This window comes from Propithecus coquereli, unplaced genomic scaffold (assembly GCF_000956105.1).
Source record: "Propithecus coquereli isolate 6110/MARCELLA unplaced genomic scaffold, Pcoq_1.0 Scaffold440, whole genome shotgun sequence".
Classification (NCBI taxonomy): Eukaryota; Metazoa; Chordata; class Mammalia; order Primates; family Indriidae; genus Propithecus; species Propithecus coquereli.
In genome coordinates, this window is record NW_012150175.1 from 830,888 (window position 1) to 845,338 (window position 14,451).

At 51.8% G+C, this 14,451-nt stretch overlaps 1 protein-coding gene across 1 annotated transcript in view; it reads left to right on the top strand.

Moving 5' to 3' along the window:
• Positions 1-14,451, top strand: part of SLIT1 (slit homolog 1 (Drosophila)) — a 181,511-nt gene that overhangs the window by 11,321 nt on the left and 155,739 nt on the right. The window contains 3 exon segments of the mRNA XM_012654519.1: positions 7,247-7,318; positions 9,634-9,709; positions 14,246-14,280. Coding sequence (XP_012509973.1) covers positions 7,247-7,318; positions 9,634-9,709; positions 14,246-14,280 — 183 coding nt within the window.

The following is a 14,451-nucleotide window of genomic DNA, read 5'->3' on the forward strand; positions in this document are numbered from 1 at the left end:
GCACACTCTTGGTGGGGATGTAAAATGGTGCAGCTGCTATGACAAACAGTATGGAAGTTCCTCAAAAAATTAACAGTAGAATTACCTTATGATCCAGCAATTCCACTTCTGGGTCCATACCCAAAGAATTGAAAGCAGAGTCTCAAAGAGATATTTTACATCCATATTCATAGCAGCATTATTCACAATAGCCAAAAAGTGGGAGCAACCCAGTGTTCATTGCCAGATGACTATTAAACAGAGGTGATACATACACACAGTGGAATATTACTCAGCCTGAACAAAGAGGGAAGTTCTGACACATGTGACGCCATGGGTGAACACCGAGGACATTGCACCATGTGAAATGTGCCAGTCATAAATCAGAAAATAATGTATGATCTCACTTACCTGAGGTTCCCAGAGGAGTCACGCTGATGGAGACAGCAAGTAGAGCTAGTTGCTGGGCTGGGGGAGAGCGAGCTGGGGGAACTGTGTAGTAGGGGTTTCCCAGTTTGCAAGGTGGAGAAGCTCTGGAGATTGGATGCATGACAATGTGGATATACACGTTTTTAGGTAGTACAGTGCACTACTGAACTATGCACTTAAAAATGGTTACGATGTTAAATTTTATGTTCTGTGTATTTTTAACCACCATTAAAAATTTTTTAAAAAAAAGAGCTGGGCCCGAGGTCAGACATGCCACGGCTCAAGTTCTGCTCCTCAACCTACTCACTCACCGGCTGTGTGATTCTGAACAAGTTGTTTAAATTTAAATTCTCTGTGTCTTAGTGTCCTCATCTGTAAAGCAGACCGATAACAGACCTTCGAGCCAGGAATATCAGGAGGCTTCAGTGAGCTGGCTTGGTCGTGACACCAGTGACACTATTGCTATTATTCAAGCCAAGGAAACGAGACAGGTCTCCAGGAGCCCAGGGTACAAAGGAAGAATGGATCGGTAGCAAATCTGCCCTGGGAAGGGGCCCCGACTGCTCCTTGGGGCTTTCCCACTGGTGACATGGTAGAGGGTGGTCCCTGCGCTGGGGGGTGGTGTCAGGCTGTGGCTCCGCTGGGGAGTTGGAGGACCATGGTGTGGAGCCCCATGGAGGCCTGAGGATTGTGGGGAAGGCCTCGTCGGTGGACAGGGGTGAGTGCCAGGCCTCGGCCACAGTGTGCCAGCAGCCCCCGGGCTCAGTGGGCAGGATCGCCCAGTCGGCCTGTATCCAGTCAACACCACGGTGTGCCAGCCACCTCGCAGGTGGCTGCGAGGGATACTGCAGTGAGCAAACCGGATGTGGCCTCTGCCCCTACCAGTCGAGCAGGGGAGACTGGCCTCTCCCAAAGGGCTGCCTACTGCACACAGCTCCACGTTGCCCTCCGAGCTCTAGAGGAGGAGCTCAGTGGCTCCTGGGGGAAGCTGGTTTCAAGGAGCGGGTGTTTAAAGGCCTGAAGGATGTCAGAGGGAGCCAGGTGCCTGCGCTGGTGGGCAGGGGAGGAGCAGAGGGCTGCTCCAGGCTGCCCTGGTGCGTGGGCAAAGGCCCTGAGGCCTGAAGCGCTGGCGTTCGAGGGCAACGAGGGGGTGAGCAGAGGCTCTGGGTTGGGGGAGGAGCTGGTGTTTTCCTGTGAAAGAGGCTGAGGAGAAATTCAGTCTTTTACCCCGAGGGCCAAGGCCACAGGCCTCAGCCTTTGGAGCCACAGCCACCCCTTCCCTGGGGTCAGACTCTGGGCCCCAGGACTTCCGAGCCTCCTGACACTTGGCCAAGGAGCACAGCTGTGCTCAGGGCTCGCGCCGCAGTCCAGCTCTTTCCCTGTCAACCCTGACATCTCTGAACCCCCAGGCAGGACCTCCTGCCTCACCTGCTGCTTGAGGCCAACCCAGGCTTTGGTCAGATCCTCACCAAGCCCCTGCCAGACAACCGTAATGGGTACATAACATTGTTATCCCCATTTTATGAAGGTGTCAGGGTGTAGCTGGGATCCAAGCTCAGGCCTGTGACTCCAAGGCTAGAGCTATTTGGCCGAAACCTGAGCCGCCTGGATTGGCTTCCCAGCTCTGCCACTTAACTGGTAGCTTCAGTTTCCTCGTCTGTAAGATGATGCGAATGACACCCACCTTCCAGGGTTGTGGTGAGAATTACACGTGCTAATATTCACGAGGCAGCCAGGACAGTGCCGCCCCGTGGGTTCCATCTGCTCCCTGGTTCTCCTGAGGCTCCAGAAGGCCCTGAGCTGGAGGAAGACAGCCCTTTTTCTTCTTTCCTGCCAGGGTGTCAGGAATGACCCAGCTGTCTTGCCTGGCAGCGTGGACACCAAGGGCACTATTTTGTTGCTCATATTGGGCTCACTTACGAGAACGGAAGGACCTGGGTGAGAGGAGGTTATTCGTAACAGGGCAGCATCTCTGTGTGTGGAGCTTTTTAGGGGTTATGTCCATTTTTGGAGAACATTTCTTTTAACACATATTTTTTTTTTTTTTTTTGAGACAGAGTCTTGCTCTGTTGCCTGGGCTACAGTGCCGTGGCATCAGCCTAGCTCACAGCAACCTCAAACTCCTGGGCTCAAGCAATCCTTCTGCCTCAGCCTCCCGAGTAGCTGGGACTACAGGCATGCGCCACCATGCCCGGCTAATTTTTTCTATATATTTTTAGTTGTCCAGATCATTTCTTTCTATTTTTTAGTAGAGACGGGGTCTCGCTCTTGCTCAGGCTGGTCTCGAACTCCTGACCTTGAGCAATCCACCCGCCTCAGCCTCCCAGAGTGCTAGGATTACAGGAGTGAGCCACCGCGCCCGGCCTTAACACGTATTTTTTGAGGGAATGGGAGAGCAGGGAAACATGGAAAACCCACTCAACCCAGTGCTATTTGAAATATGCCAATTTTAATGCAAATTCATTCCTGCATTCAAGAAATTCAAGACATCGATCGTGTGTCACGCACTGTGTTAGGCCCTGGGGATGCAATAGCAAGAAAACCACAGTTTGTGTCTTCAGGGCGCTTCTAATCCCATGTGGGGGCTGCGACGTCAGTCAGGGAGGCCCGCGAATCAATATAAAATTGCCCTGATTTGTGCTACAGAGGAGAAGCCTGGGGTGCTCTGTGGGCCTGTGACAGGAAGGTTTGCCAGGTGGAGGGAAAGTTGGAGTTAGGCAAGAAGAAGGAAGGAGCGCGCCAGGCAGAGGGAGCGAGGTAGAGGGAGCGAGGCAGAGGATGAGCTGGGGGCAGGACGGCCGGGTTGGTGGGGACGAGGCGGGCCCCTCAGGAGCTCGCAGTTCATGGTAAGGAGACTCTTGTCTTGATTCCAGGAGCGATGGGGATCCATTGAAGGCTTTAAGTGGGGAACGGCATGGTCAGATTTGCATCTCGAAAGGCCACTCCGCTGTGGCTTGGAGAGCGGATTGGAGGGGAGCCAGAGTCAATGTGGGGAGCGGCTCTGCAGGGTGCAGGCAAGAGGATGCAGGCGTAGGTTGGGTGTGGGCTGCGGGGCAGGGGCACAGCCAGGTCAGCCAGCAGATCGGGGTGCTGGGCCGCTGTGGCCCCCTATACTGCTGTCCGGGCAGTGGCTGGGGAGGGAAATTCTTTCTCCCATCTGCTCTCCCTGTCTGACTCTGCAGACTCTCCACACTGTGGACTTGGCCAGGGTAAGATTTCAAAGGAAAGAGCCGAGGTGTACGGTTCCCGAGCCCAGGAGGCCTGTCTCATTCACAGTGAGAGCGTGTGTGTTTGTTTTTCGGAGGCCTGGCAGGAAGGGTGAGCCTCCCCACTGTTCCTGCAGGCTTGGGCCACTGCGGGAACACTCCAGTCCCCAGAGCAAGGAGCCCCCAGAATACCCCACAGGGAACCCAGGGTCTTTATGCCTGCACCCCCAGGAAATCCAAGGGTTTCTCTTGGTTTATCACAAACACCCAGATGTTGGGGATCAAATTCTTATTTCCTGAGAGGATTCCAGAAATCCTTGCGTGTTTCTGTTTTTTCCAAGGTGACTTTGCTTTGGAGGATCTTCTCCAAACTCTTTTACCACTGAGGTTTTCCCTTCAGGCCAGGACCACGCAGGAACTGACAGAAATCAGGGCCATTTGCCACTGGAGTATTTTCCTCGCTGGGGAGAGGAATGGGTGTGAACTCATCACGTGTGGAAGTGAGAACCGTCTTAGGGTGTCTTTCCTGGTCTGCAGTGTCCCAGGGCCTGCGGGGCAGCGAGTTGCTGGCTCTTCCCGGCTCAGCTCGGCCCTGCCAGTCCAGCACCAGAGTGTCGGGTGGGTGCGAGCTCTGGCCACAAAGCCTCAGGGAGCCCGGGTTGGCTCTGCATCCTGGGTTCTTCCTGAGACCTGAGGCCGGGGCCTGCCATGAGCCTCCCCACTTGGCTGCTCTGGCTGCGGTGGTTTTAAGGTCCCAGCAGCGTTTCCTGGGCTGGGTGGGGGGTGGGGGGATGTCCCCAGGGCAACAGTCAAGGACCACCTGTTGGAGGAGGAATCAGGCACTGCAGAAAAATGACCTCCTCGCCTCATTCCAGCAGCCTCCTCCTGGGGCTGGAGGGAAGCGGCTGGCCGGGCCTGGGAACTCGATCCTGGTGGGCTGCCCTGCTGAGGGGGAGAGGGTGGGCTCCCCAGTGGAGGTCACTTTCTCAGCCTAAGTGGCGATAATGCTTCCTCAGCAGCAGCCGTCAGACCTGGGAGCTTAATGAGAGCTCGTAGGCTGGCTTCTGGCATGAGGGGGCTCTCCCCTGAGAGGAGCACTTAGCTCTGGCTTTAGAGAGCAGGGCCGATGGGGGGAGGCTGGGGTGGGTTTCTGCCTCCACTGACATCCTTGCCGGAAGCAGGGCCTCCGGAGGGAGGCTGTATTCACTTTGCTGTCTATACCATCGTTGTCATCTTCTCCCTGCCCATCTCACAGCGAGGGTGGAGTGGAGTGTAGGAAGTGAGGAGGAGGGGCTGGGCTAAGGGATGCATCCCAGTGCAAACAGGCATGCAAACATGGGACGGCATCAGGAGATCAGAGGTCCTCCCCACCCCCTGCCCTGCCTTAGTGCGAGTTCCATCCTCAGGGCTTCTTGAGTTCCATTTTGAGCCCTGCCTCGTTCAGACAAGTCTTAGTGTTTGTCTTTGCCTCAGTTTTGCCGTCTGTGAAATGGGAATGATTATCATAATCAATTGCCTTATATACCATGGTTGCCATGAGAAGGAATGAGTGAGTGATTGTAAAATTCATCAGAGTTTTCATAACCTTCGACTGAGCAATTCCATTTCAAGGAATGTGTTCCTCCCAAATGCCCACTGAGCTTTATGCAGTGTTGCTTATAATTGCACAGTATCAAAACAGCCCCGGGGTTCCAGTCACAGGGACTCAGGGAACGGTCCAGTTACTTGATGTAGCCAAATGAAGGGACGCTTTATGGCCAGTCAGAGTCTCCAGTGGAGAATGCACAGGGTATGGCATTATAGAAGGAGGGGGTAACGTTTATGCCTCATTCATTCTCTTACCTGCAGAATCTTGCAAAATGCTTTGCAGATAGTAAGTCTTCCATAAGCATCTGTTGAATTATCTCAACTATATAAAAATTGTATCCCATGAAAGCAGGCGTGGGAGAAAATATTTCAGAATGCTCACAGGAGCTATTTCATAGTGATGGGGTGATGTGTGATTTTCATTTTTTTCTTTATTCCTCAGGAAACTGGAAAAAATTCAATAATGAACATATTACTCTTATTTTTAAATGCAATAACTTAAATGTTACATTGGCTTATAAAAACATAGAAGTCCTTTTAAAAAATTAAAATAACTCAGAAAAGTAAAATAAAGAAACTTAAGATCACCTTGAGTCTCCTCACTTAGCAGTCACAGCCATGAATATGTGGCACGCAGCCCCCAGCTCATTCTTTGCAGGTAACTGTATTGATGTGTGTGTGTGTGTGTGTGTGTATGTGTGTGTGTTTCTGCATCAGCAGGATTGTAGAAAATGGTTGTCTCGTAAACCTTTTCCACAGTCGGTATCTACACCTTTCCTCGTGCCATTTTAAATGGCTGCGTGGTGTTCAGTTTCACGGATGTGCTGGATTCAGCTAAGCAATGCTCTGTTGATGTCCATTTAAGTTGTTTCACATTTTGCTCTTCTAATCAATGCTGACATACCCTTATAATAATAATAGTAAAGAACCCAGAAATGCCTTGCGGTTTGGGGTTTCGGGATGAGAGTTTCAGCCCAGAGGAAGGCAGCCAGTGCTGCTTGAGAGGGAAGTGATTTTAAAGAGCTCCATGATGACGTTCTCAACGTTTGCACAATGGTCCTGTCGCAGCAGGAGCAGGTGCGGGTATAACACCAGTGAGGCTCCGAAATGGCTGTTTCAGGGAAGAATATTTAGTTGAGTGAAAAAAGACCTTTAAATTGAAAAGAGCCGTCTCACATGGAGAAGGCTTCCTCACCGCATTGGGGATGGGGAGGTGGCGTGGTCTGGGGCTTTCAACAGTGGCCATGCTGGCTCGCGGTGGCCACAGGCCCCTCTGAGAGATGCTGTTAGCAAAGAGACGAGAAACAGGGAATGAGTTTTTTCAGCTGCTTCTAAGGACCAGGAGCGAGGCACAAGGGAAGTGCAGAGAAGCCATGTGCTGAGTGCCTTATGGGCTTGTCAGCTTGGAGAGACAGCCTGGTCTGGTAGAAAAAGTGTGGGCCCGAGGGTCAGATGGCCGTGGGTTCAGATCCCTGCTCTCATTTACCAGCTGGTGGCCTCAAGAAGGCACCTGGCCTGCTAGAGCTGCTATTCTCTGTGAGATGGGCACAGTAACTATTAACACTTTCCCACCTCGTCTGGGGATGTCCGTAAAGCCCAGTTCCAGGGTCATGTGGAAAAAGAATGCATGTGTTTTTTAATTTTTGGGTATGTGTTGTTGATCTTAGTATAAGCAAACCTAGAGCACCACCCAGACCAAACACTTACTACACACTGTAGGACAGGGAACTCACTCTTTCTCAGAGTAGCCTGGACTCGGGTTGAGCTCGTGGCTGTACCTAGAACTTTTGACCATAGTTGGTGGAGTGAGAAGACTGGGCTACAGGTGAACATGGGGTCCTGTTGTTCTGGCTGGTTGGACGTCTGCTGCAAAGAAGCCCAAGCTTGTTAGACCTTGAAACAGACTTGGGGGTCTCCAACTTAGCTGGGAAACCCCTGACACCATTAGTGAGATGACTGGCTTGAGCCAGGCAGGGAGGGGGCCTGGAGCTGAGCCCCTGGCCTGGGCCCACCTCACTGCTTCCTTCTCTCCTTTCCTCCGCCAGGGAGCTCAACGGCAACAACATCACCCGGATCCATAAGAATGACTTCGCGGGGCTGAAGCAGCTGCGAGTGCTGTGAGTATGGGGTGCTGCCCCACTCATGACCTCCCTCCCACCCCCATCCCCGGCAATGCCGTGGGGCCCTAGGCAGAGCCCTGGCTGTGGGGGTAGGGCTGTAGGCCAGCTGGGCCCCTCCAAGTGGAGTCAGTCTTGGGACACCCTGAGGTGGGTGGAGTGGGGGTGATGTTGAGTCCTGACCCAGAGTGGCCACTGCCTCCCACTGAGAAAATCGAGCGTGGTGTGGGACCTGGGCTGGGCAGGTTGGCCGTTGGCTGTCTCCTGGGGGTGAGGGAACACCAGGTGGCCGTGCAGAATCTTTAGGTCTCTGTACAGGTCTTTGTGGGCTGCTGTAACAAAACACCACAGACAGGGTGGCCTCAACAACAGACATTTATTTTCTCACGGTTCTGCAGGCTGGAAGTCCCAGATCAAGGTGTTGGCAGGGTTGGTTCCTGGTGAGGGCTCTCTTCCTGGCTTGCAGATGGCCACCTTCTCACTGTGTCTTCACGTGGCCTTTCCTCTGTGCGCAAGCAGAGAGAGAGAGAGAGCTCCGGCATTTCTTCCTCTTCTTATAAGGCCACTGGTCCTATTGGATCAGGGCTTCACCCTTCTGCCATCATTATACCTTATCTGTCTCCCCAAAGGACCTGTCTCCAGATGCAGTCACACTGAAGGTTAGGGCTGCAGCGTATGCATTGTGGGGGACACACGTCAGTCTACAACAGTCTGCATAGTTCTTATGAACCTGCACCCCAGAAAGGCTCCCCAGCAAGGCCATAGCCCCCCAACTTGAGAGGGAGGTGGGTGGGGGCAGCTGAGGACAGAATCGACTCCCTAAGTGCCTGACAGTGGCATATGCTGGAGGTGGCAGCACAGCTGTGGGGCTTGACTACTTGCTGGCAGTGGAGCTGTCCACGGCACCTGCCTTGTCAGGCTGGGCAGGGGTGAGGAGTGAAGGGAAGGACTCCTTTATCCCCTCCCGCTCTGCTGATCTCGGGGCGCAGAGGCAGCCATAGCATGTGTACTTTCTGATGTGGGAATGGCCCAGCCCACAAACTCAGGAGTGTGGGAAGAATTGCATTTCATTCTTTTCTCTGCATCAACTCAGTTTTGACTCTGAGCTCGTCTCACCTGGCTGGCAGGAAATCCAACATCAGACAATCATATGGTCCCTCACCCTGTGCTCCCAGGGTAGTGCAAGGGTCCTGGGGTCTCTGTTTTTTCAGAACTACTGGCTCTGCAGTTCTGGGGTCTTTGGAGAAGCTGGGGACTTTGTGGCCAATCCACTCTGAGATCAGAGCTGACCAACTGATGGGCAGGATCTGCTGCCCCAGAACCCACCGACCTTCGATCCCTTCTGAGTTGGGGGAAGTCCCCCTCTCTCCTGGTGTTCCCCTCCCTTCTTCCCCTAGGCCTCCAGTGGAAGCTCCTTGACACACCAGGCTTTTGGAAACAAAGTGGAGAAAGAGAAGTGTCTGGTGGCAGCTCTGCCCCCTGCCTTGCCCTGCCCCAAACCTGTCTGAGGCCCATGCAGGGCGCATAAGCTGCCCGCTTCGAGTGGAGAGGGGAAAACGCAGGAGAGAAACAGACGGTCTCAAAGATTACCATACAACAGCCCAACTATTGGTGACAAATGTTGCCCACTGGCCGGATGCTCTGGGTTTCAGGGCACGTTGGTGGTGAGGAGACGCAGAGTCCCACGGAGCCAGGTGGTTCCGTTGGCGCGGGCACCCCACTCTTTTCTTCAGCAGATGGGGCCAGGCGGAGTGGAGGCGCAGGCAGGAGAGGGTGTTGTCTGCCAACTGCAGAGTGTGTTTGCTGCATGTGTGGGCTCTGCCCACTTGGCACAGGCTCCCCTCCCCCTGACACTGGCTGATGCCCCTGCTCTGTCCCTTGGACACGTGCCTCCTGGGCCAAAGGAAGCCAGGGCATGTGTGCCAGCAGCCCAGAGCCAGCCCCGTGCTGCCTGTTGCCAGTGCCGGCTTCCCCGAGTGTGCCTTCGGAGCTCTGGCCTGGTACTCTGCTGCCCCGCTGCCTTCTGCTGCGGCGGTGGCCTCGCAGGGGTCGGCGTGGGCGGAGGCTGGAAGCACATCTTGCTGTCAGGCTGGGTGTGCCGAGGAGCCTGTGTGGGGGAATTTGCAAAGCTGGGAGGAAGTTTTGTCCGCTGAGGCCAGGACATGGGGTCTGTAAGAGGTTCGCGCACGGCTCCTGTCTCACTCCCTTGTCAACATTGCCCTGGCAGAGTCTGCCTCTGCCCCTCCCTCGTGCCAGCTGCTTCTAGCAGTCCTTGTCCCACACTCTGTAGCTGTCCTTCTCTCTTTGCTCCCCAGGCAGCTGATGGAGAATCAGATTGGAGCGGTGGAGCGGGGGGCCTTCGACGACATGAAGGAGCTGGAGCGGCTGTGAGTACTGGCGGGCACGGGCTCAGGAGGGCGGTGGGCTGGCACTGACAGGGTGACGCAGGCCGAGCGCTGGTAGGAGCAGGGGGGCGCTCAGGGGAGGGACCCCACGCCCAGGGCTCGGGGAGATGGTGGCACAGTGAAGCCTGGAGAGCGTCCTCACCCCACGTTCTCCATGCAACTCTCTTTGTTGTTTTCCCTGAAAATACATAAAGGCAAAAAACTCACACAATAAAAAGGAAGCAAAATTTTTATCATCTCAATCCGAGACATAACTAACCATCATTCACTGATTTGTGTGCCCTTAAAAGAAGCCATTGATGTGCCTAGGGGAGCCATCAGGGAAGCCCCAGGGGCCACCAGTGGATGGTGTCTTGGGTGCTCAGGGCTACAGCACAGAAACAGGAAGGTGGTGGCACGTTCTGATTTGCACGATTTGCTCCTTAACGGCTTTCAAGTTTGAAAATGGGTCTTGATCAATTTTTGCATTTCGGATTGGCAAGGAGGGAAAAACGGGAATGCGGTGGGGGGTGGGGGATGGGCACTCACATGCATGCTGGTCACCAGGCTTGTCCTTCTGCAAAGTGCTTTGGCTGTAGGCGTCAAGCATCTGAAAGTTCATGCTCTTTGAACTAGAAAGCTCATTTATTTTAAGAAAATAAAGGCATGGCTAAACAATTCATTTATCAGGATATTCATTGCACATCATTTAAATACAAAAAAAGTTGGAAATAGCCATTCTGGTGGGGACGTAAGATATAAAATCACATATTTGAAGGACAGCGAAGGCCATGGGAATATGTTCATGACATAATGTTAAGTGGAAAAGGTAGGAAGTGACATTTGTATAAATAAAATCAATTCGTATGTGGACAGAATACAGGGGGAGGAAGACAGTGGGGTCATTAACTCTCTTACAGTGAGTGGTGGGAACAGGTAACCAGGTAACTTTAATTTTATTCTTTGTGTTTTTCTTTTTTTATGGATTTTCTTACAATGGGCTTATAATTATACGTGTGCTTTACTCTATGCCAGGCACTAAGGTAAGCTCTTTGCCTTATAGTATCTCATTTAATCCTTGAAACAACATTGCTGTAAGTGGTATTTCCCAGACGGGAAATAGAGGTGCCTAAAGGTTAACCACAATTGTGCAGAAGAGGAGATTAGAAGCCGGATCATTTTGCCTTTCAAAGTCTGAGTCCATTTTAGTGTCTATGACCTAATACCTCATCTTTCACTTTCATATCAAAGAAAATAACGTATTAAGTAAAGGAAGGCAAGGCCAGGGCTCACACCTGTAATCCTAGCACTTTGAGAGGCCGAGGTGGGAGGGTGGGAGGATCGCTTGAGGTCAAGAGTTGGAGACCAGCCTGGGCAATATCAAGACCCCGTCTCTACAGAAAAAAAAAAATTAGTTGTGCATGGTGCTGTAGTCCTACCTCCTTGGGAGGCTGAGGCAGGAGGATCGCTTGAGCCCAGGAGTTTGAGGTTGCAGTGAGCTATGATGATGCCACTGCACTCTAGCCTGGGCGACACAGCAAGACTGTCTCTAAATAAATACATACATACGTACATAAAAAATATATATGGTTGTCATGTTGCCCTTCTGCAGCCTGGAAGAAAATCAAGGCAGTCTTTCTTTTGTATCTCTCATCCAGGCCTGAAACTGAGTGACGAGGAGCCCACAGCTAGACTGCATGTTTAGGGCTGTGTTGTTTTCTTTAAAAGGCTTAGAACAGAAGATGTACCGATGACCCGGCTACGAGGCGCTGATTTGGGCCTAACCAATTCCAGCTCAGCGCTGGTGCTGCTGCGCCCTGGAGGAGGAGGAAAGGTGGGCAGGGGATTGGAGGGTCCAGATGTGACCAGAGTGGTCCCTGTCATGCCTACTGCTGCCACCCAAGGCTTGGTAGAGTCCTCCTTTTTTCTTTTTGAGACAGAGTCTCACTTTGTTGTCTAAGCTAGAGTGCCATGGCGTCAGCCTAGCTCACAGCAACCAACCTCAAACTCCTGGGCTCAAGCGATCCTCCTGCCTCAGCCTCCCGAGTAGCTGGAACTACAGGCATGCACCACCATGCCCGGCTAATTTTTTCTCTATATATTTTTAGTTGTACAGCTAATTTCTTCCTATTTTTTTAGTAGAGACGGGGTCTCGCTCTTGCTCAGGCTGGTCTCGAACTCCTGAGCTCAAATGATCCACCCACCTCGGCCTCCCAGAGTGCTAGGATTACAGGCGTGAGCCACCAAGCCCGGCCAGAGTCCTCCTTTTTGAGTCACGACTTTTCACCTCAGACTTTGTCCTTTTTGTCCTTTTCCAGTTCCTTACTTTGGGGCAGGTCACCAGTGCTTGTTGGAGACAGTGTATAGGTCAGTTAATCATAAAAGTTGGTAAAAGTGGGGAGTCATAAGAAACCATGCATACCCTGTTTCATTTGAGGTTAAAACATATAAATGTGTATTTGTTGCCCCCCCCGCTTATTTTTTGACCCTTTTTGTTGGCTGAGGCCTTTCTTTTTAGTGTGAGACCCTGATTAGAGTTCGGTATTGTTTTCCTCATCTAAACCACATACATGTACCTTGTTTATGATTTTTTGTTTTTGTTTCTTGAAGGTGGAGTGAGGTTTTTTTTAAAGGCCCTTGGAAGCAATCTGGGTGGAAAATTCTGGATTTTTGAAAATGACACCTCCTCTCCCACCTCCCCCATCTTTTACTTGATTTAATAGCCCTTTCATTAATAGCTTTGTTTTCATCAAATCTTTCCAAGACATTCTACTTAGTTTTCATAGAGACGACTCCTTTTTCCACTAGTGGTTCATTTATTTATGTAATAGATTGCGTAGTTAGAGTTCCAAATGCCTCTGCCCTAAACAGGAATGGACGTGACTAGTTCTTGTAAGCAGTGACAGACCCAAGGACAGAAGCAGCAGTGTGCAGTCCCGCTGGCGCGAAGAGTCGGCGCGCCGTGCACCGCTGACCGGCAGTCGGGAGGCAGTGTGCAGCTCGGGTCCCTGCGGGTTGGCTGGGTGGAGGTCAGCGCAGTACTGTGAGGGTGGCCAGCTCGGGGAGGAGGGAAAGGCAGGCTTCAGGATCCCACATCCACCACTCAGCGATGCCTTGGGTGAGTCCCTTACCTCTTGGCACCCTGAGTCCCTCATCTGTCAAAGAAGAACAATTCAGCAAAGTCAGCAAACGTATCTTGGGCACCGACTAAGAACCAAGCCATGGTGGTGAGATGGTGGCAGTAAAACCTTCCGGAAGGTGGGAGGGTTGTTGCAAGGAGAGGGGAGGTGTGTGCGTGTATGTAAGGCTCTGTGGCCGTATCTCTTAGATATGGCCTTTCACTCCACTTTCCCTCTGATGGTGAGGTCACAGTAAGGGCTAACTATGACGGATGGCCGCTACTACTACTATCCTAAATTACCTGCATGTCCCTCACCATGCTGGGTTTCTTCTTTGGTGTCCTTTGATTTTCCACTTTAACCTAGGCATTGAGTACCTTTTCCTCCTAAATATTTTTCAGAAATTGAAGCCAGAAAAATGAGAAAGTCTTGGGGGAAAACAAAACAAAACCAAACCCAGCAGTTACCAGACAGAGTAAACACAGGATTAATTTATTGGACTGAGGTTAAGGAACTCAGAGCTATCTGGTATCCACTCCTGTTGCTTTAAGGATTATATCAGTGGTCCCCTTTTCCCCGCGAAGGCAATGGTGTGTTTCCCTAGGAACCCACCTTTAAAAGTAAACTTCTTCCAGCTGGTCTGCTAAGGGTGCAGATCTAGCTGTCTGTACTGTGCTGGAGCATGGTGGTGCCCAATGTGGTGGCCACCACCTTTCTCACAGATCAGATGAAGGATGACCTTCTAGAAGGTAACCACAGACCCATCAATGCTGGATACATGGAATTAAGTTTTTTTCCCCTTTCCCTCCAAAAGATGGTTTATAATATAGCCATCCCTCAGTATCTGAGGGGGATTGGTTATAAGACCTCTTTGGATACCAAAATCCTTGAATCCTCCAGTCTCTTGTATGGAATGGCGCAGTTTTTGCATACAACCTACCCACATCCTCCTGTACACTTCGAGCCATCTCTAGCTGGGTCAGTGATCGGGGCCGTGTTTTACATCAGTGCTTCTCCAGCCTTACCGTGTACGGGTCACTCGGGGATCCTCTCGACGTGCAGATTGTGACTTAGCAGCCTTGGGGTGGAGCCTGAGATGTCCCAGGTCTTACCAACGCCCAGGCGGTGCCCCGCTGATGGCCCGCGGACCAAGGTTCTGTACCTTGTGGGTGTCACCCCCACTCTCCCTTGATGCACCGAGCCGCTGTGGAGTAAAGGCTAAGAAGTAATTGCTCAACTCTGATGTTGTCTATTATAGTTTTAAAAATTTCTGTAGTATCTCTTGTTACATCCTAGGCTCTGGTGTCGAGGAATTAGTTGCTTTAGGTACGTGAGATGAGTCCGGTTAAACTTAGCTGCCCTCCTGGGATGAGTCTGAGTTCTTTCTTCAGTGTGTTTTCTTGTCAGGTCACATTCCTGGCAAGTATTCCAGAGCTAGACTCTCACTCCTGCCTGGGTTCATGACAGCTGGGTTCATGATAGCTGCTAATTCTGCTGCTCCATGATTTGCCAAATGTGTCTGAATTGTTCCCCCGTGTATTTTGTTTTGTGGGATCTTGGGTTGGACAGGACCTTTGAGATCATCCAAGGAATCTCTTCTGTAGCTCCTCAGCATGTGGTCCTGCAGTCT